The sequence below is a fragment of the Mesocricetus auratus genome, unplaced genomic scaffold, assembly GCF_017639785.1.
Source record: "Mesocricetus auratus isolate SY011 unplaced genomic scaffold, BCM_Maur_2.0 Super-Scaffold_100027, whole genome shotgun sequence".
NCBI lineage: Eukaryota > Metazoa > Chordata > Mammalia > Rodentia > Cricetidae > Mesocricetus > Mesocricetus auratus.
This window is the reverse complement of record NW_024429208.1, coordinates 21,139,847-21,166,329: the sequence shown is the minus strand read 5'-3', so window position 1 is coordinate 21,166,329 and position 26,483 is coordinate 21,139,847. Positions and strand designations below refer to the sequence as shown.

The window sequence follows — 26,483 nt, the reverse complement described above, 5'->3', positions numbered from 1 at the left end:
TTTTGTGGGAAGCATTTGGTGCTTGGAGGATTCAAACAGTAGTGGAAGATTGTGTAGTGGGAAACAACGTGAACTGTGCACTTAAAATATGGTGGGAAGGAACTTTTTAGATGAGATACTCATTCTTCACTTTAAACAAAAGTTTTAAATGAGGTGTTAATCTAGACAAATACCCTTTAACTCTGTAAATAGGAGCAGATATATTTGCCTTTTGGTGTTTGCAAAAGCCCCTGTGATACATCAGGCTCTTTGTCATCTTCCTATGGTACCTTTAGCTGCTGGTAAAGCATTCCAATGTGCTATGAACTGCCCCCATCACACTCAGTTGGGAGGTGGAGGCTCCAGGAGGAAGATAAGATTAGGCCCAAAGAAAGCACCTTTGACAGGGATTGTGGTAACTAATTTTTGTATCTTCATTGTGCACAGACTAGAAAATATGAGATGTGTTTTGTTATGAAATTTAAAAACACTGGACCTTACTTAATCAATTCATAGTCTTACTGGATAATTGGATTTTTCTCTCTCCTCCTCCTCCTTCTCCTCCCTCTCCCCTCCCCATTCCCTTTCTTTTCTTACTTCCTGAGACAAGATCATCAAGATGTCTCAGGAAACCATAATATACAAACAAAAGGTAAGAAAAATGCCCAGACTAAGCAATATTGAACAAAAAATTAAAAATATACCATTGAGTTCATTTTTGCATGGTTAATATACCCAATGAGACTCTATTGGAGAGAATCTTTTCCTTTCCAAGTACAGATAGTTTCTTGATTGGGGGTGGGAGCTCATGTCCACTTCCTGCTCTCAGCAGTCGGACCTCCATATAGCTTTAACCTGAGCAGGCCCTATGTGTGCTGCCACAGACTCTGTGAATTCATATGTGCTCAGTCTTGTTGTGTTTGGAAGATATGGTTCCCTTGGAGTCATTCATCACCTCTGGTTCTTAATCAATCTTTCTGCCTCCTCTTCCACATAGCTCTCTGAGTCCTGAGAGGACTAGATTTATGAAGACATTCCATTTAGGACTGAGTGTTCCAAAATTTCTCACTTGCTGCACATTGTCTAATTTTGTGTCTCTGTATTAGCTCCAGTTTACTGTAAAAGGAAGCTTCTCTGATGATGGTTGAGCTAGGTACTGATATATGGGAATTGTGGAATGTCATTGAGTCATTTTATTGCTACATTTCTTTAACAGAATAGTATTTTGTTTTCCTGTAAGCCCATGGCCTGGTTAGTCTGGTTCTTGGCCACCAGAGCAGTGTCAGGTATGGGTTCCGTCTTATGGAGTGGGCCTTAAATCCAACCAGATAGAGGTTGGTTACACCTACGTTTATGCGACTATTGCAGGTAGGTCACCACTGTGGATTGAAGCACTTGTAACTAGGTTGATGGTTACTTTTCTCCTCTGGCACCATGCAGAGTACCTTCCATTACCATGGACACTAAGCAGTAGGGGTGAAGACTCTAGTTAGGCACCAGCAGGGCTTCTCCATGTTCAATGAAATATGTAAATGTTGTCTTCAGCAATAGAACCTTTTCATCAGTTTGTGGAGAGCAACCAATATCCTTGGCAGTAACTTGGGATTTTGGGGGTTTCCATGGTATTTTTTTTGGCCATAACTCAACTAGATATTACTCATTTTTGGCACTGGAGGCTACACGTGGTGGCAAAAGATGTCTACTTAGGGTTTGTCTCCCTTATTATTTGGTGATTTCATTTAGGTTTATTTCATTTATGTATATATTTTAAGAAGCTTCTATAGGAGTAGGTTTTCAGATGATCCTCAAATGGCCCTTAGTGTTACTTATTCCTTCCTGTATTCCCCCTTACTCCTGTCTTCTTTCCCTCTCCTTATTTAATTCTCCAACTCCAGTCTCTCCCTATCTTTCTATAACAATCTATTCTATTTCCCCTCCTCCCCATTCCCTTACTTTATACCTAACCTCTGTGGTTATATGTTTTGTAATACTTATCAAATGTTAAAAGCTAACATCCACATGTAAGTGAAAAATACAATATTTGTCTTTTTGGGTCTGAGTTGCTCAGGGTGTTTTTTTTCTAGTTCTATCCATTTGCCTTCAAACTTCCTTCTTTCCTTTGGTTTTTTTCAAGACAGAATTTCTCTTTGTACCTCTGGCTGTCCTGGAACTCACTGTAGACCAGGCTGACCTCCAACTTAGAGATTCACCTGCCTCTGCCTCCTGAGTGCTGGCATTAAAGGAGAGCACCACCATGGCCTGAATGCAAATTTCATTTCTAAACAGCTGAATAATATTCCATTGTATAGATATACCACATCTCACTATCCATTAATCTGTTAATGGAAATCTAGGTTGTTTCCAATTTCTAGCTATTATGAATAGAGCAGCAATGAACATGGATGAGCCGGTGTCTCTTTTGTGGGATGTAGAGTTCTTTGGGCACTACCCAAAGAACGGGTAGAGCTGGATCTCGAGATAGATCTATTCCCATCTTCCCAAGGAACTGCCAACCCCTTATTTTAAAGCTTTATTTGTTGTTACTCTGCGTGTGTGTGTGTGTGTGTGTGCGTGTGTGTGTGTGTGTGTGTGTGTGTGTGTGTGTGCGCGCGCATAAGTATAATATGTGTGGGCCACCGTGTGCTTGTGGAGGTTAGAGGACAATTATCAAAAGTTAGTGCCCTCTTTCTACTATGACTCCAATGACCATGAGGCATACTTGGCAATTGCTTTTACCCATCTCACTGGCTCTTTTTACTTGTTTCTAATTGGCAAATAAATGTGTGTGTTTATGGGGTACAATGGTGTTTGATACGTGCATACTTTGTGGAAAGGTTCAGTCTAGCTAATTAATATAGCTAGCATCTCACTGCCTTACCACTGGCGTCCCTATTTCAGCAGGAGCCCCAGGCCTCCTAATTCACACACTGAATACAAGTTATTTTTCTGTTTTATAAAAGTTTTATCCCAAAATTTCTCCTGGGATCCAAGGTTTAATTAAGAAATGAAAGCAATGGATATTTTTCATAAAGTAATTGTATGAACTTTTGTTTCTAAATATATTTTCCCCCTTTTAAATGGATAATTTTATGCATGAATGTAATGTGTTTTGATCAAATCTACCCTCCCAATTCCCTCTTCTCCAACTCCTTCCTTATGCTCCTACCACATTTTCCTCCCAAATTTATTTGCTGTCTCTGCCTTTAAAAAATAAAGCAAGCATCAAGTCCACTTAGTGATGCCTACACATGAATGCAGGTAGGACCTTCTGTTGGGAGTATGCATAGCGTCTCAGGGCGGAAGAAAACTGACTCTCTTTCTCCCACCACCTGTCAGTTGCTAACAAGCTTCTCAATTAGGGTTCCTGAGCCCCTCTCCCGTCCATGCTGGGATTTTGTCTAACTTGTTTGTAGTCACAGTTGCTGTAAGTTCATGTGGCCTATCATATCCAGCAAATAATGTTCCACTGTAGACATCCACTCCCTCTGTCTTTTACAATCTTACTGTCTCTTCATCTGTGATGATCCCGGAGCCTATTTAGGGGACAATGACCTTGGACGTCTTATCTTCCCACTGCCATCTCCTGATATCTTTCTACCTCCATTGAGCTGGGATAACAGGTGTGTGCCACACCTGGTATGAGCTGTAGTAGGGCTCAAACTTAGGGTCTCATGCTTGCAGTTAAGTACCCTATTCCCTGAGCCTTGTCACCAGTGTATTTTCCCATGTTCCACTTCTTTATTAAACATATGTGTTTTCTCCACATGAAGTTTCTGATACACCCATAGTCCTCTCAGGCCTTCAGCCAGCAGTAAAACTTGATGAGGTTTAATAACCATGACCTTCCCTTCTAGTCATCAGTTGGGATTCTGGTGCTGCTCTTGAAGGAATGACTTGATTTCTGGGGATGTAGCAACAGTCCCTGGAACGAGTCTTGTTACCACGGACATGATTCTGTTTCTTTTGGGCTGTTATACCTCAAGATTGGGTTCTTCCTGCAAGACATTTAATAAGTGTCTTGTGTTTTTCCAATTTTAGGTTACTACACTTGTAAATTGCCCACAGAATCCTTCCAACAGGAAAAAGGGACGTTCAAAGAGAGCCAAAGTTCTCCTGGCTTCTGTGGAGGAAGCAACTTGGAATCTGTTAGACAAGGGGGAGAAGATGGCCAAGGAAGCGACAGCTTTAAAGGAAGAGCTAACAGCTGCCCTCCAGGAAGTTCGCAAAGAGAGTGAGTACCCGGTCAGCAGCATACTGCATATCCTCAGGGTGTGAGTTATTGCAGTAGGTGTGTGAGGGTTCTGTTATGCAGACTTGAGTTTATTAGTCTTGTACATAGCTGTGAGGTGTGGGCTGTGGGAGGCAGGGTGGCTCATTAGGCAGCTCCAAGGTGGATTCTCAGCTCTGGCTCTTATCTGGTTATTGAGTCTCTGACTACAGCTCCCCACCTCCATCCATACTGCATGCAGCTTCTCCATAACAGAGAGGTTTAATGAAGTGGAAGATGCCTTTGCCCATATATAATGAATCATAAGGTTCATTATAAACGGTCGAGAGATAGCTCCTTTCTGATGGGCTCAGAAATATGTTCTCTACTTTTCAGTGATGTAAGCTTAGGTTTACCAAGCCTTCTTTTTTTTAATTTGGTAAGGCTTTATATAAACTACTCATAATCCATGCTTTGCTTTGCTCATATTATATAATAAAAACATATATTCTGCCTTTTGATATTTTTACTAAGATAACACAGCAATCAACTTTCCTTGCTCAAGACTGCACTTTGTTGCAACTATTTTGGGAGGGAAAACAAAGCCAAATATTCTTTGTTGAAATATTTTTCTCCCCTGAATCCTAGTACAATTTTAAGAAAATGTGAAAGAGCCAGGTACTGTGATCTCAGTACTCAGGAGGCTGCAGTTGAAAGTTGGCAAGTTCTCAGCCAGCCTGAGCTATCTTGTGGACAGCTGTGTGTGTGTGTGTGTGTGTGTGTGTGTGTGTGTGTGTGTGTGTGTGTGAGAGAGAGAGAGAGAGAGAGAGAGAGAGAGAGAGAGAGAGAGAGAGAGAGAGAGAGAATATTTCTTAATCAAAATAAACATACTGGCCATATACAGGATACAGGGGGTTATGCTTCAAGTTGTAATTTTTGGTTTTTGAGGTACACAGCATTGTGTTATGGGGTTCATGTTGCAAAACTGTTTCTACAGTGGCGTGCATGGATGTAGCTCTCCTCTCACACACTTTTCTCTCACCTTTTGCTGACAAAACAGCTTAATGCACTTGCTCAGGAAGGTTTCTTACTGGGATTTACTGCAGCCAGCTCAGACATTAGAGCTTCAATTCCAGTCTCCTCTCTTTCTGACACCTTATGCCCTTTGACCACCGCCCCCACCCCCAATCTCCTCACTGACCTCATATTTTTACCCTGTCCCGGTAATCACTATGTTAGAATTCTCTCATCTTTTTCCTTTAAAAATTGCTTTTTATTAATTGTTATTGCATATGCATGGAGAGAGAGAGAGAGAGAGAGAGAGAGAGAGAGAGAGAGAGAGAGAGAGAGAGAGAGAGAGAGAGAGAGAGAGAGAGAGAGTGTGTTGGCGCTCGGGTGTACTCAAAACATATACACACGCATACACAACATGTGGGAGTTGTTTTGGGCAACTTTTGGGAGTTGTTTCTTGACTTCTGTAGTGGGATCTGGGACTCTAACTCAGGTGCAGGTTTTCAGGGCAACCCATTTTTACCTGATGAACCATCTCACTGGAATTCTGAGTCTGACTTATTTCATTTAGCACAACATTCTCCATTTTTAGATTGTGGCAAATGGCAGGATCTCTTCTTTTAAAACAAAGACTAGTTGAGGTCATGTGTCATATATTTCAGTTTCTGTATCTACCTATCTATCAATAAAAAAGAAATTCTCAGAAAGTCAGGGTTCTAGGACTGTGCAGTAAATGTTCATGGTTTTCTATTATAACATGAAATACATAAATGTATATTTCTCTATATGTATATATATGCATGCCATATGTGGCATACATAACAGATACAGTTGTTGAAGTGCTTTATTCTTAATTCTTTGGATGAATGGAAGGGAACCACTAGCACTTTAGTGTGGGAGGAGAGCTCAGAAGTAGCACATGTTTCTGGAATCCAAGGAATGCCCACTGTATGGAAAGCAGAGAGCCACAGTGAGGACATTGTGCCCCCTACTTGGAAGGAATGTTAGCTGAGAGGTGGGGCTGAAACAACAGAAGAATGGGTTCTGATCTAACTGACTTTGTGCGACCCTGAAGACATACTTTAAATAGTCTCTGCCCTCTCTTATTAAATGCCCCTTGTCTAGTGGTATGTGAAGGTCTAATGAAAAGCAACTAGTAAGTATGAGGTATTTGGAGAAGTGAAAAAAGTATTGGAAGTGGAAGGTGGTTTTATTGATGTAGTTATTGACTTATTTTCAAGAAGACCTTTGAGAGTAGTTCATGGCATTCTAACAGAGACCTAGAATAGTTTTAATCTTATGATGAGATTCTGTCCTCTGTTTTACTGCCTTTAATGACTTTACTTATGAGTCCAAAGTGATAAAACATTTGTGTTCCCTAGAGAATGTGCCTGCGGAAGGTGGAACGTGGATAGCACTAGGGTTAGATGATAGAAGGAAAGGTGACACATGGACGAAGGCAGAGATCCAGCAAAAGGACCCATGTTGTAGGGACTGCTCACGGTCGCTCTTAATCTTGCAGTTCGCCATGTACTAGCACACCTAGATACAAGCAAGGAATTAAATCTGAAATTTTATTCACATAGCTTCAGATTATTTACAAAGTCACATAGATAGTAGCTAAGAGCTATTTAAGTGTATAGATTACATGTTTTGCCTATAGCATGTGTACTCCCTTTGGATAGCCACTATTTCCCTGAAATCTGCAGATCTTACTTCTAAGTCACACACATAAATGTTACTTAGTGGTTTGTTGAAGAATAACATGTTTATAAAGGCACATACTCTCTTGTGACCTACTTAATAATTTTCTCAAACTGCACTCACATTCATGTAACCCCCATGTAGATCAAGTACTAAAACATTACTAAGGGCTGGGGGTGTGGTGGCACATGCCCTTAATACCAACATTCAGGGGTCAGAGGCACATGAGTTTGAGGCTAGCCTGGTCTACATTTTAAGTTCTGGGCCAATTAAGCTTGCATAGTGCCCTGTCTCAAAACAAACAAAAATGAACGAATGAACGTGCATTCAATGGTCAAGAGCACTGGATGCTCTTAACGGAGGACTCAGGTTCACATCCTTGTACCAACACTACAGTTCACAACCACCTGTTACTACAATTCTGAGGGGATTTGTGCCATCTTCTGTCCTCTGTTGGTTCTTCATTCATGTGATACACACACACACACACACACACACACACACACACGAACACACACGAACACGAACATCTGAGAACAAAACAAAAACAACAAAGGAGCATTATTTAAACACCAGAAGCAGCCAGCCCCTGTGCCCCAGTCAGTTACTAAAGTCTCACCTCAGAGGCAACCATTATCCCAAGTTCTACCACTATAGGTGCTTTAGCCTTTTTTTTTTTAAGTCTGATGTAAGTGAGATTATATAGCATGCTAAGTTTTATGTTTGGCTTCTTTTGCTTAATACATCTCTTAATATAGCTTTGAGATCTCATTAATTTTGGTTCATAAATATACAGGAATGAATCATGAACATATGATCATATGATTAGCTTTAGCAGATTGTCCTTCCTTCCTTCCTTCCTTCCTTCCTTCCTTCCTTCCTTCCTTCCTTCCTTCCTTCCTTCCTTCCTTCCCTTCTTTTTTCAAGACAGGACTTCTCTGTGTAACAGCCCTGGCTTCCTGGTGATATTGCTAATTTTTGAAATGGCTTTCCTATTGACATTTCTCATGAACACTATACAGGAGGCCCATTCACCTTGCATTTCAACTGCCAGTGTTTTTAATGAAATGTTCGCAAGTGTATTCCAGTATCATTTTAATTTACATTTCTCCAACAACTTTTTATATGTTCTGGTATGAGTCTTTTGCTCATTGTCAAGAACTAAAATGTCTCCTTCCTTCCATTATAGTAAACATTTTTTGATATTTTTATATTCTTAATTTTAATGAGTCAAACTTTTTGGTTTGTCTCTTTATGTGTATCATTTTTTGTGTCTGTCAAAAATTGTTTAAGATTGCTATAAACTAGAGAAGATACTCTCTAAAGTTATCATTTAGAGCACATGTACAACAATGGCCTAAGGGTCCTTGGGCTTTTTAACTGTAATGTCTGACTCCTCTGGGTTCTGTTTCTACTGACTGATTTTGCTTTATGTCATAGCAATACCTTCTTTTTAATATGTGTGAATAGTGGTTTTGATTGTATACTGTGTTGTATATACTGTGGTAGTATACTGTGTCAACTGTAGAGATTCTGTATTCTCTTATCTTCCCCTGGAGACTGTTAAATTTTGCTTCAGCAAATGGTTGGTAGCTAAGCAGTCACCAAAGGTTTTATTCAATCTTTTACAAATGTTAAGTCTGTTAAATTTTCCCTTCAGTCTTACAGAGGACTCTCAGTCTTTGGGATATAGTCTTTAGTTTCATAGTACTGGCTTTGGGCATTTCAAAGGATTATTTAATGTGTTCCCCAAACCTATTTAGCACAGAGTCTTCTGTTCTCCAAAAGAGTACAATTAATGAATAGAACAGCCTTTTAGAAAGTTCATTTATTTATTTATATTTATATTTTGTATTTACTGGGTCTTTGGCATTGCCCCAGGTCATGCTGTGGATTTTTTAAAGGAAAATTCATGTGTAGCTCCAAAGTTCTATTTGTAGTTTCCTCTTCCATGAAACTTTTTTTTTAACCTTCAATTTTTACCTTCAGAAGAAATGCCACATGATGTTATCTCAGTGTGAATCAGATTTTCTCTGATTCATTTTTTTCTGATTTATTCTTGCTTTTAATTACCATGTGACTGATACATTTTGTCTGTTATCTGTGAAAGCAACAGTTTAACTTGTTTTGCTCCGTCACTTTCAGCACTAGAAGCAACCACCTCCATTCTGATGTTTTTATTCTGTGTATATAATTTTAAGTTGGAAATGAGTTCTTTTGAGCAAGTTGAAGAAACTGTTTCTTTATCCTCTGAACTCCGTGGTATCTGTTGAGAAGCTAGTCATCCATCTTGTTGCTGCCTCTGTGAAGTTACTGGACTTTTTTCCTCTGTCTCATTTTAAGAATTATTTCTCTTTCTCTTTTACGAATACTATTAGAATCTACTTTTATTTTTTATTTTTTGGTGTTTATCCCATTAGAGGTTTCCAGCACTTTCAACAGCACCCGTGTCCCAGGGTCTGTGGAGGCTGAAGGGGGCTGTTGGATTCCCTGGAGCTGGAGCTACAGATGGTGTGAACGGCCATGTAGATGATGGGGGTCAAACCCAGTTTCTCTGCAAAAGCCAAAGTGTTTTTACCACTGAGTAATCTCTCCAGCTCCAAGAGAACGAATAGACTCTGCAGTCAAATGCTCTACCCCTGCGCTGTACCCCTGAGAACGAATACACTCTGTATTCACAGACAGTTAGCTCTGGATAATCTTCTTAGTTACTGGCTTCTGAAAGCAATACTTTCCCTTATTGTATTTAGAAACATAGAATGATATACAGTGTGTCATGGTGGCTGAGATAACCTGTGCTAACTCACCTTGCTTGAGAAGCTTATTGGCAGCATGCATTGTCTTTCAGAATCAATTTTAAAGACAAATAACAAACAGAGATACTCTTTATTTATGCTAATGATCTAGGTGCAGTAGAGGAAACTGTTGACACAATTATTCACACAAGACCACAGCTCTTTAGGTTTTTACTTAATTAAAAATGAGTTCTTTATCCTATAAACATCCAAAAGTAATATTAATTAGGATAAAATAGTTTTCTTATACAAACATTAACTTCCTTATCGTAACAATACCATAGTTTTAGTGCCGAAATAAAGTAAATACAAAAGAGTTGGTTTCTTAATGTAAAAGGAAGTAATTAAGCTGAGATTTCAAGAGTGTTCAGGAAAAGAGGAAAGTTCAGTGCTCTTGAATATGGTCCACATAAGTCAGAATGCCTTCTTAGATGGAGAATAGCAATAACACTGCCTTCCTCTGTAAATACTTTAGTGTGAATCATCTGGAGCTGGAATGTACAGCCTCATGTCATGTGCCTGCCGGAGCCAGCAACTGTGTAGGGTACTACAGACCTTATGTTCATGTGTGAGATGAGACCTGCAGACATACAGACCTTATGTTTGTGTGTGAGATGAGACCTGCAGACATACAGACCTTATGTTCATGTGTGAGATGAGACCTGCAGACATACAGACCTTATGTTTGTGTGTGAGATGAGACCTGCAGACATACAGACCTTATGTTCATGTGTGAGATGAGACCTGCAGACATACAGACCTTATGTTTGTGTGTGAGATGGGAGGGGACCTATAGCAAGAATTCTAATTGTCATTAATAATAAGAACTTGCAGACAGATATTGGGGTTAATGCTGAACATTGGAGAAGCAAAGCAGTAAGTCACTAGACAGTTCTTACCTCTACCAGTGCTCAGACTGAAGGGGTGATCCTGTCCTCAGATTGCATCTCCAGACTGCACTGAACTCCTGTTTCTGCCCACCTTTTATTACTCTCTAATGCTGGGATTAAAGATGTGGGATCCCAAGTGCTGAGATCACCTTTGTGTGAATTCTGTTTTTCTTTTAGACTGGATTAGTTTTGTGTACCCAGGGTGGCCTTGAACTCACAGAAATCCACCTGCCTCTGTCTCCTGAGTGCTGGAATTAAATGTGTGTGTGCTGCCACTGCCTGGCCTCTATGGTTAACTAATATGGCTAGCTTTCACTCTGATCTTCAGGCAAGCTTTATTTGTTAGAGAATAAACAGCATATCACCACAGGGGCCTGCAGATGTATTGGATTTTGTGACACTCCTGAAAGACTTCCTATCCAAGTTTACTTGTGGGCATCTACCAAGGCCACCACAAACCAGTTGGAGGGATTCTAAGATCAGCTTTTGAATTCTCTTAGGGCTTTCTCTCTCCTAAATATAGATGGTGGCATCTTACACTAAAGGAAATGTTTTGCTCTCCAGGGCACTCATGAGAGAACCTCCCAGAAGCAAGCGTGTAGAACTTCGGTTTACAGCAGTCTGTCCGTTATATCACAGTGCATGGCTCAGGACTATTCCTGGTAGATCCTTGCCTGGTAGAAATTAGGAGCTTGTTCTTGGTTGTAAGTAATCCACTTTGTTCAAATGTACATTCTCTGGTCTGGTGAGGGGCTCAGCAGGTAGAAGTGCTTGCCATCAAGCCTAATGGCACGAATTTGATCCTTGGGACTCATATGGTAGAGGGAGAGCATTGAATCCCAAAAGTTGTTCTCTGATCTCCATAGGCATGCCATATAGTGGAGGTGCTCACACACTCAATACATACAATAGATAAATAAAAATGTAATAAAATAAAAACATATTCTTCATATTTCTCATATATAAAATGTAAGTATTCAGGTTATATTGTCTTTATAAATTAACATGTATTTTTAATTGATTCAAAGTAATTGAATATTGGTGAGATAAATATGGTATATATTTAAATACATTTATACATGTAATGTATAATGTTTAGGTCAGGGTAGCTTGTATTCCCTCCATCTCAGGCATTGATCTGTTGTTTTTTCAGTTAGGAATATTCAAAATCATGCTAGTTATTAGTATTTTGAAATGTTCAACTAATTGTTAACTCTCATTATTTCCTGTGCTATAGACAATTAGAAGTTATTCCATCCATTCAGCTGCACCCTTGTACTCAAGGGTTATTTTCTATTCATCTTTCCATATTTCCTTAATTTCCTATCTCCATGGTTTCTAAAACCTCATGTCTATAGATTTATTTACCACTAGGGATTAGGAATCTAGAGTTGCCATCATTCATAGTGGTGAGATAAAATGATGACTTCTAGAAATAGGAGAATGGTACCCTGAAGGTGCAATTAGTCTTTTCTTTTCATCAGTGTATGGGATACATGCTTTACCTGAAAATATCATTGTAAAGTTTCCAGTGTGAATCTCCTCCTCCTTCTCCTCCCCCTTCTTCTCTCTCTTTCTCCTCCTCCTTTTCCCCCCTCCTCTTCCTCTTCCTTCTCCTCCCCCTCCTCCACTTCCTCCTTTTTTGAGACAAGCTTTCTCTGTATATACCTGGTTGTCCTGGAACTTTCTATGTAAAGCAGGCCAGCCTCAAATCCACAGAGATCCACCAGCCTCTGCCTCCCCTGAGTGCTGGGATTAAAGGTGTGTACTACACTGCTCAGCATAGTAGATCTAATAAAATGTTCCTATTGCCTTTCAGTTATCCAGTACATGTTTAAAATTTCATTAGTATTATTGTTATTGTTATTATTATTATTTTGCCTTTGTGTTTGAGTGTTTTGCTTGCTTGCATAGGTATAAGCCAAATGCATGCCTAGCATCCGTGAAAGCCAGAAGAGGGCATTGGAACTTCTGGGACTGGATTATAGTTGTGAACCACCATGTCAGTGCTGGACATCAAACCCCTAGGTCCTCTGGAAGAGCAGCTAGTGCTCTTAACCACTGAGTCATCTCTCCAGCATCTCAATAGTGTCTTAATGAACCTGAGATTAAAAAGTCACTGGTATCTATTCCATATCACCTATATTAAAGAAGTTTGAAATTCAACTTTATTAAATATTCATCTGTAAAGGAAGGTAATAGCTTGGTTTTAATTAACTGTTCCTGAGTAAGGTCAGCTTCATCTACTCTGCCCAACAGTGTTACAGTTAGGGGTTTGATAAAATGTTTGGTATTTGCCACCAGTTACTCACAGCATATGCCTGGGTTCAAAGACAACAGCTGTTGCCCACATTATTTTCATCTATTGATGTGTTGATATTTGACTGTTGCTACATCTCCAGTATTCTAAGGTAATCGTTAAATCACAAACATAACAGTCTTCCCACTAAAGCCTAAGATTCAGGAAAACTCTTCACTTGAGGGGAAAGACAAGCTACTCTTGGAACATATTTTAACATACACACGTGGTGTTCTATAGCTGACAGAATGTTTATGCAAACAGTTCTATTGAAGATGATGAGCTAATTAGCTACACTGTTTGTGAACCACTAGCTGTTGGAAAAACATTGAACTAGTATCCCTTAGCATCCACTTTAAAAAGTTACAGTAGGCTTTATCATAGTGCATTTGGCTTCTCAGCAGACTTTTCTGTGTCACTCGTTATGAGGTGTGCTGGCATGTGATAGTCACTTGAGATGCCGGGCCTATGACAGATAGATGTACTGATTTGAGGAATAATAGTACTGCTAATTTTGAAAGTATGAGAGATTCTGTAGGCTATCCACCATTACTCTGATGTGTAAGTCATAGATCTGATGCATGTTAATGGACTGATTTGCAAGTGGTGAGTCCTGGAAATGAAGATGTGGCCTGAGAACTCAGCTCATAAAGAGTCTTCAAAGTGTGATTCATGCACCAACTATGACTGTGTTCTCCTTTGTGGTTAGAGGGGAGCTACCACTCTCTAGTCATTTCATAGATGTTGGTATGATGCTGAAAGTGAGCTAAGCTAATACCTATACAGTATAGGCCTGAATATTATGGGCTATTGTATATTCATTGTTTGTCTTAGTCAGTCCCTGTTCTATTGCTGTGAAGAGACACCATGACCAAGGCAACTCTTATAAAAGAAAGCCTTTAGTTTGGGGCTCGTTTAGAATTCTGAGGCTTAGTCCATTATCATCACAGCAGGGAGCATAGAGGCATGGAAGGAGCATGGCAGCAGGCAGGCATGGTGAAGTGGCTGAGAACTGATCTGTGAGGAGGGGGAGAGAGAGAGAGAGAGGGAGAGGGAGAGGGAGAGGGAGAGAGGAGAGAAAACTTTTCCAATTAAGGCTATAACCTACTCTGATAAAGCTACACCTTCCAATCTTTCTAATCCTATCAAATATTTCCTTCCACTCTCTGGTGACTAAGCATTCAAATATATAAGCCTACTGGGGCCATTCTGATTTAAACCACCACAGTGTTCTACTTTCATCCCTGTAGCTGTGACAAATATGCTGAGAAAACAACTTAGGGAAGAGAGGGCTTATTTGATTTATGATTCTAGGTTATGGTCCATTATTGTGGGGAGGTCATGGTAGGAACTTAATATATTGCATCCATGAGCAGAGAAGATAAACAATGGGTTGCTGATTACTTGCTTTCTTCTCTCTTATGTAGTTCAGGGCCCAGTTTAGGTAATAGTGCCACTCACAGTTATTGTCAATCAATAACCAAGACAATTCCTCACATGCATGTCCATAGGCCAACTTGCTCTAGATAATTCCTCATTCAGATTGTCTTCCCAACTGAGGCAGACATCTACAGCTAAACACTGAACTGAACTCCTGGAATCCAGTGACAAAATGGGAGAACTGACAAGCAAAGGGGTTAAGACTGGGCTGGTTTAACCCACAGAAACAGTTGACCTGCACACAGGGGAGCTCTTGGACCTCAGACTGATGGCTGGGTTGACAGCATGGGACTGATACAGACACTCTGAATGTGGGTGTCAGTGAGGAGGCCTAGATAATCTACGGGGCCTTGGGTAGTATTTATCCCTGGTATACAAATGGACTTTGGCTACCCATCCCACAAAGAGGGATGCTCTCTCAGCCTGGATTCTTGGGGGAGGGCCTAGCCCTGCCCTGGATGAAATGACAAACTCTGGAGATCCCCCATGGAGGGCCTCACCCTCCCTTGGGTGAGGGAGTGGAGATTGGGTGGGGGACTGGGGGGCCTGGTGGGGAGGAGGGGAGGGAGAGGGAACTGGGATTGACATGTGAAGCAAGCTTGTTTATAACTTAAATAAAAGAAAGGAAGAAAAAAAAGATTGTCTTCCCAGATAATTCTAGGTTGTGTCAAGTTAACAGTTATAACTAACCAGCATAACTAGGAATAAAAGTCTCAAGAATATCTGTTATTGACTATCCCCATTTCTTCGGTTTCAAAGAAAATAGTTATTTTAAAATTTATTTTTGAAATTCATTTGGATCCTAGCCTTCTCCCTTCCCTGAAAAGACTTACTCTACAGTGGTAGTTTTCTATGTGTTCATTCCTCTTCTCTTTCACTGGTTCTTTCTTTACATGTATTAGCTTGTCTCTACCTGATAATTGGCAAGTACTCACTAAAAAATTCTACTTTCTGTTTTCCTGTTCTCCTCTTAAACTCATATTTCCATTTGACCTTGTCTGTTCTGGTGCATGGATGATTTATTATTTAATATAATAACTTTTACACACATGAAATTATCTTCTACTTTTCTGCTGTATTTGTTTACCATGTTGAAACTTTTCCTACCTTCTCTCTAGGACATTACACATTATGTTTCTACCTCCTCCTCACTTTCCTCATTGACTTCTCCCTATCATTTCCTTGTATTTTTTTCCTTAAGAATTAGTTTTAGGATTGCTCTGTCTCCTCATTTCCTTGAGGAGCCTTTTAATTCCCATGGATTTAATTATAACTACAATGTTGACAACAGAAAGCTCTACTGCCAAATTCTGCTAAGTTTTCTTCATCAGTACTTTGGTAATTTTGCAATTTCAATTCCATAGTGCCTCCTTCTTGGGAATGTTTGATATGCACCACAAGAGTTAAAACTTTGTTCCTCAATTGAAACTCCTCTCCTAGGTAATTCTAGGCTGGGTCAAGCTGACAGTTAAAAGTAACCAGTACAGCCTCAGTGAATCCATGTGTGCAACAGCTATGCCATATCAAGAAGACACCGTTTCTTAACACTTTTTCCTAACTGCTAGCTCTTGCGTTTTTTTCTTACCACTTCTTGAAATTTTGATGGATGGAGAATATAGTTATCCGGTTTAGGGCTGAGCATTCCACAAGTACTTATCCTCCATACTTTGGCTAATTGTGAGTCTCTGCATTAACTGCTGCTTGCCACATTAATGATTCATTTTTTACCATTTATTTTTATTTTGAGGCAGAATCTTTCTAAGTAGTGCAGATAGTCCATGAGCTTATGCTGATAATCCTTCTACCTCAGTTTCTGAGTGCTGGGATTATAGGCTTATGCCACAACCATGGCTCCTTAATTTGCTTTTTGTAAGCACTAACACTTATACATGTGCCGGTCAATTACATATATATATATATACATATATATATATCTTGCATTAACACTCTTACTGAATAATGCTATGCTAATTACTAACTATGCCTGACCCCAGAGGAGAGTAGGCAGATGTATGGAGCCAGAGCTGTCTCCTTTAGAGACAGGAAGGCAGCCTTTGATGTTCTAGAGTTCTTAGTCATTGACTACTAACACTGGTAGCCTCTGCTTCACCTGGAAGCATAATTTCTAGGTAAAATACAGTTTTGAATCCTTTGGATTCTTTCATAAATTAGATCATGTGCTATATTGAATTCGACTGAGGACTACAATATAGTTAATAAGGTCTCAATGGAGAGAAGTTACCAAGCTCTATTGATTTCCTACGTTCTGTTATTAGTTAGGAGTCTGTATTTGTGGGACAACATCATTCTGTTTATCTGTTTTAATGCTTGTTTCTGAATTAACTACATGGTAGACAACCATCAATAGTTTTGATTTCTTTGGAGAGCTTTATGTATTATGTATCCCAAGGAGAATTTTATTGTTCAGAGCTACGATGCTTTCAGGCTTGGGAGCTGGTAATGCACAGGCAGTGATAAATTGAGGTATAGTCAGTTTACTAGGAGTCAAGGAAATGGAAAAGATTCAATAAAACATAATCCTCAGAGCCAGAGATAAAGATCTTTTCTCTTTCCCCCACTTTGTATGCATGCAATTTGGACAGAAAAAGAACAGTGTAAGTCTTTCCCAAGGAACGGGAGATGATAAGACTGCAGGTAAATGGGAAAGACAACATTCCAGAGCTATGAGATCAGACTATGAGACAGAATGGGCTCACCTTTCCTATCTTATATACCACAGTGGATGCAGAGTCTGAGAATAAATATTTCAGGACTCCTAAAAGCCAGGCCAAAACATCTAAGGGCAAAAAAGACAAAGGGGAATATTATATTATATTATGAATTAAAGAAGGTCATGTGTTAGATAAGAAATTCTAATGTCAGGTTTTTTCCTCTGCCTCTACCATTTTCTCCCTCCCTCCCTCCTTCCCTCCTTTCTTCCCTCCCTCCCTCCCTCCTTCAACTTTCTCTTTCCTGGATGTTTAATATACTAGCCTAACTAAATGTTTATTGTACTCTGATTTCATCAAAAAGCAAAAGTTCTGATCCTTTCTCTTTATGAGATTAAAGTAATAGAAATCAATTTTAGCGTATTCAATGAGAGTAATTATAGGGATAAATGAGTTGAAGGTATCATGGAATCTTTAGATATACAAGTATAAGAAAGCACAGACTACGGTAATGGTCAGAATGAAAATGTTAATTGTTTCAGGAGATGTTGAACTAGATTCTGATCTATAAATACCTTAGAGTAAAACATGCATGTCATTATTGTAGAACAACCTATGATGGAAGGCAACATTTCCTGCACTTGCTACTTTCATTCTAGCATCATGAGGGGAACCTTCATTGCCTCTAGTCTCCTCTCAGAAGAAGCCCTTCCCACCTTATATCTTGTTATGGTTATTCCATATCTTTAATTATTTGCTAATAACATTTACCCTTGACTGGTCAACAAAGAGATCATTTTATATTTACTCTTTTATGACATATGAATTTTGTTAATATGTATACTACTTCTATATCCCACCCAATCTTGATTTTATTTTTTGATGATGCATTGCTTTTAGATTTACAATTATCCCTATTGAATACACTTTCATTTCTAGGAAATTTTCCGACTGATTTGTATATGGCAAGAACAATAGAACCCACTCTGTCCCTACCCTCTCCCCTTTTGTATGCCACCATTCCCCTCTTACTTTGTTCTTAGCTTGACAAGGCAATTGTCATTTTACTGATGATATACAGGAGCAATGAAGTCATTTGCTCATTAGTTGATAGTAAAAGTAGCACATGACATTAATGTTATTATGACTCTTATGTCTTATTTGCTACATTATAATGTACTAAATTGAAACTGTCTCCAACTCCAAGTTGAAATGTTACAACCTTGGGATAATCAAGAGAAAAATACTCCATGGTTAAGGTCAAATGCATTTTCTCTTCCAGTTCTTAAAATTATGTTATTTTAGGGCTAGAGAGATAGATATCCTAATAGTTAAAGGCACTGGCTGCTCTGTCAGAGAATCCTTGTTGAGTTCCCAGGACCCATGTAACAGCTCACAACCATTTATAACTCTAGTTCCAGGGGATCTGGTACCCTCTTCTGATACACACAGTACATAGGTATTGGCATGTACCATTCTCTAAAGGCACACCACGACCTTTATTTAACATCTTTCTTTTCTTGGCATTTTCCCTCTTTTTTACCATAAGGAACATTAATGCTCTCTTTCAGGATATGAAGAACTTTACTTTGGCATTCAGTAGCACCTTAACTTCTCAGATAATCTTCTAAATATGTTGGGAAAAGAGCCCTCAAATGAATTGAGATAAGTGATAAGCTTCCCTAGCAGCAGGGAGCACAGTGTTTCACACACAGGAAGGCAGCCACTCACCTTGGATTTCAGATCTGTCTTTCAGTTCTGTCCTGCACCTTCCCAGCAGTTCCTGGACAAAGCCTCTATATTCGTGGAGACAGACTCCTCATGACATATTCCCCGCTATAGCGTTCCCCTCTCAACACTGTCCTGTCAGATTTCCATCTTTTGGCTCCATATTAAATCTTGTAAGGCTTACTTCTTTTTTTGTAGCTTTGTATTTTCGTTTGAGTGAGGTCTGTGGAAAGATGTGGTTGGATAAGAGTGTTCAGGGTATTACCTTGAAAGACCACCCACTGGGTGGAATGGTTATGGCAAAGATGAAGTCAACAGTTAAAAGGCATTGCAAATAGTTTACCTAGGTCAGAGGATGAGAAATTAAATAGCTTAATACTCACTTATTCAAAGTTGGAACTATCTTAAAAATAGATCGCATTAGGTAAGTTAGGAATTGGGACAACTACTAAGATTGCTAATTATTATAAATATAGGTTGGGAGGGTATGGTTAATTGTTGAAAGGCATAGAACTTCTGTACAGGTGTCTGTAAAAAGTGAATGGTTTCCTCCTTTGTATTTCTAGATTAATGCTAACTCTTTTGGTTAATAATTACATGGAGCTCAGTGGCTAAGAGAACTTGTTGTTTTGGAAGAGGACCCTGGTTTGGTTCCCAGCACTCACTTTTGGGTGACTCACAAGTTCTTGTGACTCCAGTTCCAGGGATTTAGGTATCCTCTTTTGCCTCCATGGGTACATGCACTCACATGGTGTATACTTACACAAGCAGGCACACACACACATACACACAAATAAAAATTAAAAAAATCCTACAAAGTAAAATTGTGTGTGTGTGTGTCCATGTGAGGAAGCCAGAGGACAATTTGTGAGAGTTAATTCTCTCCTTCTACTATGTGGGTCTTGGGAATTGAACTTAGATTATCAGGCTTGGAGGCAAGTGTTTTTACCCATCCAGTCATCTTGCTGGTCCTAATGCCTACTCTTAAGCTTGAGAGTCATTTGATATAGGTAAATAGATGAATTATCTCAAGTATCTGGGAAATTACTTAACTGTTCTGAATGGCCATGTCAAACATAATGAGAAGAGGCAATTTTGAGTGGCTAAGCACTTCCCTTCTCTCCCTTTCATGATTGTTACATCAAAATCTCTTCAATGAATGACAAGCTGGGAATAATTAGTAAGTCTAGAGAGCTACCTCGCCTTCCTACAACTCCATACCTTTTCAAAAGCACTTTGGCATTTATCAATGGACACTATATCCATAACAGTCTACACGAGGAAACAGAATAGATCTTGATATCCTAATTTTAAGAGTGTCAGAGGAGTAAGAGAGAGAGAGAGAGAGGTGCCAAATATCACAGTAGAGGTCTGACAAGGTGGTGTGGATTGGGTCACCTGACCAATTTCAACTGTTTTCTAGTGTGAATATTTGGAAGACACCATGCTGCAGAGGTTGTAAAGTTAACAAAAGCCCAAACATTTCCTATACTCACTGGTGGCTGAGAATGTGGCCCAACGAGACTGAGAAGGCTGAAGTGATTGACAGTGATGGATACAGAGAGAGGCTTTTCTTGCTGTCTAGTGACAGATGCACTTTCTTAGGATAATCCTGACAGAGGGCCTTTGGTGTGATTCCTTGCATCACAGGTGTTGAGTGTAGGTGATGGCAGAAGTGGGGATTCCAGCAAAACAGAACTGTGGTGGTGTTAGATATTTATCTTGACTCATATTTCTGCCTCAGGAGCATTAAAATTTGAGTTCCTACTCCTTTGCTTTTAAATTTAGCTAGGGCAGATTCCACTATTTGTGATTAAGATCCTTTTTGGACTCATAGGCCAGGATCCAGTTTGTATATTGGCCAAAACTACATTAATTAATAATGAAGCTGAGATGTAAAGCCACAATCTATTTAAAAATTTTATTGCACTTCATTACATTTATCATTGGTCAGAGGACAACCTATGGGAGTCATCTTCTTCCATCATGAATTGAACTCAGATCATCAGGCTTGGATACAAGCATGCATATCCAGGCATGTCTCTCACTGAGAATTAATTTTTAAATTATAAGTTTTATTAAGTGCACAGAATCCATTTTAATTTATAATGAAAAATTATTATATAGAGCACAAGACAGTGACCCAGCCAGAAAATGTTCCCATAGTAGGTAGAACAATAAAGGAATCATATACAAAGATCAGCACATTATTAGTGATCATGGACATAGAATGAAAAAAAAACTGGACAAATAAAGTGCTTAATCATATAAAGTTAAAAATAATGACAATAACCCATTATCTCTACAGAGATAATTTTATCAGCAGAGTTATAGTAGTACATCCTATTAGATAAAGCTCAAACTCTCTTGGACATATTTGGATGATTGCTGTCAACTTTTATGATTTTATGTTTTCACAAATCCCTATGATTGGCAATGCCTTTCTTGAATATGTCAATTATTTTAGTCACTGGACAGTTAAGGTTAGCTATGACTGGAACCTGGATCAATTCTTTTAGACACTAGAAAGTTAAGGTTAGCTATGACTGGATCCTGGGATCCGATCTGCTTCTTCAAGAGGACAGGCATTTGACCTTTGATATAGTTGGTCATCATGTTGTAGGAGATGAAAACAAAATTCTTTTCTCCTTTGTGTATGCATCTTCACCATCTGTTGTGTGTGCTGGGACTACAGAGTTTAATTTCTAGAGGGCATTCTTCTTCTCAAAGTTTCAGTACTTTTCCCAAGATACTCTAGTAGTAGAAATTGGTCTATTAACACTCAAGCTGCTGTTAGTTCTCTCACATTAACAAGAGACATTTGGACTACAGACTCTCTAAATTGGTGTTATAATGTAAAAATATTGTAAAACATCTAGATTTAGCTCTTTAACCATCATGCTCTGTAACGAGCGTTCTTTCCGCCAGCCTGGTCCCAGAGTCACATCAGTTCCAAATGACACACAGAGACTCTATTAGTTACAATGCTGTCAGCCAATGTCCAGGGCTTCTCATTGGCTAGTTCTGTCTTAAGTATTAACCCATGACTACTAACATATATACTTCTATAAGGTCTTACCTTACTGAGGATGCCAGCCTCATGCGTCCTCTCTTCCCAGGATCACATGGTGACTCTCTGCTCTTGACTACATTTCCCAGACCTTCTCGACTCCTAGTTCCACCTATCTTGCTTCCCTCTTGGCCAACAGTGCTTTATTTATCAACCAATAAGACAAACATATACACAGAAGGACTTCTCCCATCAATGTTCCTCCATAATCAGAGCTTATTAACCCATCCCAACAGAAATAGTAAGAGGGGCTGATTTGACTTCAAAATACTAGTTAGGCCAACTATTATTATAACTAGTAAGATTAAAACATATCACATCAGACATTAGAAAATATGAATCTAAGGAATGCCCTTCAAGCTTTGTAAAGAATTATAAAGGATTATTGGAATCAGTACATCTGTGTGAACTCAATGCATGTTCTTTACTGCTGATCGCCTCTTGTACCTTTTGTTTTTTTTTTATCTCACACATGTACACTCTGCATTAAGATCAGTTCTCAATTTGAAAGTATGATTGAGTGGCAGAATCAGAAGTTGTACCAGTATTCTGTGTTAGTGAGTTTTAGGGTCACAGACCAAGAAAAACTTCTGGAAAGTGAAAAATAGATAATTACTAAGGAAACAAGAAAGAAAGAAAGGCTTGTTATAAACTGCTAAGAATAGTTTCTCAGGAAGCTCAGACTACTCTCAAACTTACTTCATATCTGAGTCTGGCCTTATGTTTTTGAGGTTCCTGTTTCTACCTCCCAAGTCCTGGGATTCAATGTCAGCCACATTGTCTGGCTGAGACAGAATTTTACATGAAAATTCTAAACATTACTCTAAATTTGAAAGGTTCTAAGTGTTATACTGAAATCACCTGGATAAAAAAGCAACAAGAGACTTTCCAGTCAGCCATGATTATAATCAAATCTTCCAGGGTCATAATAACATGAGTCTTGTATGTTCTTAGCCTTTCTCTATGCTTGCACATTATTATAGGTTATGTTTCTATTGTGCTTTTCTTTGCAACACTAGCAACTTTCAAGGAGATTTAAACATTCATTCTCCTTACCTAATGCTCAGTCTATAATGGTGACCCCAAGGAAGGAATTAGGGGCTCTTATTCCCTTTACCCTCAATGAAAAATTTCATTGCTTGCTTTTTTTGACCAATATTTTTGCCTGTTCTTTTTTATTAGGTTTGACATTTACCCAGTTCAGTAAATACTGGTTTCAACCATCTTGGGAGAGAGGCATTTGAGAGTGAAGGTCACCATTGATAGTCCACTGGCTAGGGACAGTTGAACTTCTGAGATGATGTGGCGATAACAAGAGTTTCATGATGGATGAGAAAGGAGATCCTATTGCAGTACCACAGTTAAAAAATTGTTCTAGAAGTTTCATGGGAATAGTTTTGATTTTGACATAATAACCCTTTACATCAAAAGGATAAAATGTTTTTTAAGTTTCTCTTTTAAATTTAAATTAGAAAAAGCTTATTTTACATGCTAATCCCAGTTCCCTCTTCATCCCCTCCTCCCCTGTCCCCCCACCAACTCTCTATTCCATCCCTTTTTTGCTCCCCAGGGAGAGTGAGGCCTTCCATGGGGGATCTTCAAAGTCTGTCATATCATTTGGAGCAGGGCCTAGGCCCTACCCTGTGTGTCTAGGCTGAGAGAGTATCCTTCTATTTGGAGTGGGCTCCCAAAGTCCATTCGTATAGTAGGGATAAATACTGATCCACTACCAGAGGCCCCATAGATTGTCCAGGCCTCCTAACTGACACCTACGTTCAGGGGGCCTGGATCAGTCCTATGATGGTTTCCCAGATATCAGTCTGGGATCCATGAAAAAAGGATAAAATATTAACATGGTATGGAGAATACTTTTGATGTTTAAGAACTCTATGTGTACTTAATGCTTTCCTTTGGGGAGCAGGACATTTCATTTGTTTTTTTCCTGTAGTGTGCCTATTATCTTTGCTTTGCATGATAAATTTGATACAGAAAAATACTTTGTGAGTTTCTAAGGACTTCATAGAAAGTGAACTGGCTATGATCTAGAGGTTGAATTTTACAATGGTTTTTCCACTATTATGCTTTGAGTGGAGAACAAAATAATAAGCCATTTTGGGATTATAATGGGAGAATTTCTTGGAGATGGGTTAGTTGATTTCAATTGCTCAAAGCTTTTAGTTTGGCTAATATGATCTTTGCAGGGTATCCAGGGATCTCCCTGCTTGCCCACACTGTGTGCGTGTGCTCATTCATTACTATTTTTAACTTAAAGATTTATTTATGTATTTTATGTATATGGGTGCTCTATTTGCATGTAGGCCTGTATAGCAGAAGAGGGCACCAGATCTCACTTAAATGGTTGTGAGCCACCATGTGGGTGCTGGGAATTGAACTCAGGACTTCTGGAAGAGCAGCCAGTGCTCTTAACCGCTGAGCCATTTCTCCAGCCCCACTATTTTTTTTAAAGTAAGATCTATTGACATTTAAAAAATTATTTCTATGTATTTGTGAGGCCATGTTTATATGACTGAAGTTGCCTGTGGAGGCCAGAAGAGAATTCCCTGGAGCTGGTTTCAGTGTTGTGAGTCACCTAATGCAGGTGCTGGGAAACTCTTGCTGAGTCCTCTGCAAGAGCAGTGCATACTCACACACTGAGTCATCTCTCCAGTGCCTCTTCATGGATTCTGTTGCAGTACTGCACATTAGGGATCTCCACCAGCACCCTTTAATCAACCTTTTAATAATCTTGAGTTTCCCCTTGTCCCTAACCATGGAAAGAAGCTAGTGACGATGTAAACACCGCCTTTCTGCTGCTTCCTTCTAGGAGTTGTTTCCTGTGCATAAGAGTTAGTACAGTGATCGCTTCCAGTTCACACACACACACAGTCGTTTTTGTTTCTCTTCCTGTGCTGCTCAGTCTTCAATGTCTTGCTCCTGAATATTAAACATATGTGCCCATTTTTAACCAATCAAAAATAATCTTGGCAAAAGGATTTACTAAAATCTTAATATAGATGTAATTATGCTTTAATAATTTAGATTATATTAACACTAGAAATTTTTTTGTGTGTGCTTGTTGGCCATTTGTATTTCTTCTTTAAAATGCCTATTTAGGGCTTTGGCCTATTTAAAAGTTGGATTAGAGTTGGAGTGTAACACGAGTAATAAAAACCCAGAGACTAATTTTAGGGTTTAAGCTGAAGATCAGAGACGCAAAGTAACCAAGACCCTAGCTCAGACCGAACTGCATGACCCTGTCTCCACAAATCCTCAGAGTACAATGCAGACTGCATTGCTCTCCACCAAGCCTCAGACTGCAATTCCCTGAGATCCTGTCTCCTCTCACTTGATATTCCTCTCTCTGCCCACCGTATCACTCCTGTCTCCACATCCCTAGTGCTGGGATTAAAGACATGTAATCCCGAGTGCTGAAATCACCTTTGTGTGAGCTGTTTCTCTTTTAGACTGGATTAATTTTGTGTACCTTAGTGTGGCCTTGAACAAACAGAGATCCATCTGCCTCTGTTTCCCGATTCCTGGGATTAAAGGTATGTGCCACCACTATCTGGCCCTATGGCTGTGGCTAGCTTTGCATTTTGATCTCCAGTGGCTTTATTAAGTCATAAATAATATATCACCATACTGGAGAGCTAGCTCAGCAGTTAAGAACATTTGTTGTTCTTGCAGAGGACCTGGGTTCAAATGCCAGCAACCACATAATGGCTCTCGGCTGTCTGTAACTCTAGTGCTAGGGAATATGATTCCACCTTTGTCTTCATGGGCACTAAGTATGCACATGATACAATACATACATGCAAAGTAAAACACTCATGCAGATAAAAATAAAAAACCTAACAATTGATTTATCTTTTCATTATTATGTTATAAACTTTAAACTAAATTTTTTCACTTATTTCAATTATAATATTTACTGAATAACACTTACATGGTAGACACTGATTTCTGGCCTTAGATCCATAACAGGGAGCTAGTTACTGGAGGCCTGCAAATTATGAGGAGTTTCTACAGACTGAAAAGTCAGGGTCGTTGAATTTATTTTCCTATCTAAGTATCATCTGAGAAGATGGACTTGGAACCTTTGTTAGCAGTCTTGATATGTGTGGCAGATTCTTGGCAAAGTTACCCTTGTTTACAACCATACCCTGTCAGAACTGCAGGTCGGAAAATGAAATGTTGACATATTTGATTCTTGGGTCTGTTAATTGAATACCATATCTAAAAAGGACACATTGTGGCAATGAGAGCACAGTCCTTGGAGTTCAACATATTTGAGCTGGAGTCATATTCTGTCATCTCGTTGTCTGGCCGCAGGCAAAGCTGCCTACCCTTAGTGAGTCAGTATTTCCTCAGCAGCATAAGGTTGTACAGATGTCTGGGGTCAAAAGTTCTACAGTTGTCATCATAATTGTTGCTCTTCTACTTAGAATTCTTTTATTGTCTTTTCAGTTTCTTAGCAAATAGCAGTGCATTAGTACTGCTTCTTTCTCCTGATGGATGGGATATAAGTCCCTTCTTAGATACATGGTTTAAAAGTATCTTCCCCTGTTTTATAGGTTGTCTTTTCATTTTCATTTTTAAAGATTTAATTATTTTTATTTTATATGTATGAGTGTTTTACCTGATTCATGTGTGTGTCTGCTTCCCTTGGAGATCAGAAAAGTAAGGCAGAA

At 39.2% G+C, this 26,483-nt stretch overlaps 1 protein-coding gene and 1 long non-coding RNA gene across 20 annotated transcripts in view; one reads left to right on the top strand and one right to left on the bottom strand.

Moving 5' to 3' along the window:
* Positions 1–26,483, top strand: part of Ctnna3 (catenin alpha 3) — a 1,429,068-nt gene that overhangs the window by 96,109 nt on the left and 1,306,476 nt on the right. For all 19 annotated transcript variants that reach the window (XR_005871457.1, XM_040732537.1, XM_040732539.1 and 16 more), the window contains exon 3: positions 4,018–4,210. Coding sequence is in view for 18 of the 19 variants with exons in the window: in XM_040732537.1 (XP_040588471.1) it covers positions 4,018–4,210 (193 nt within the window). In the remaining variant the exon portion in view is untranslated. The remainder of the gene's footprint in view (positions 1–4,017; positions 4,211–26,483) is intronic.
* On the bottom strand, positions 16,872–26,177 carry LOC121134379. Its single transcript, XR_005871458.1, has 3 exons — positions 25,739–26,177; positions 18,726–18,945; positions 16,872–17,122 (listed from the first exon to the last, which is right to left on the bottom strand). It is a non-coding gene; the product is annotated as an uncharacterized LOC121134379 (long non-coding RNA).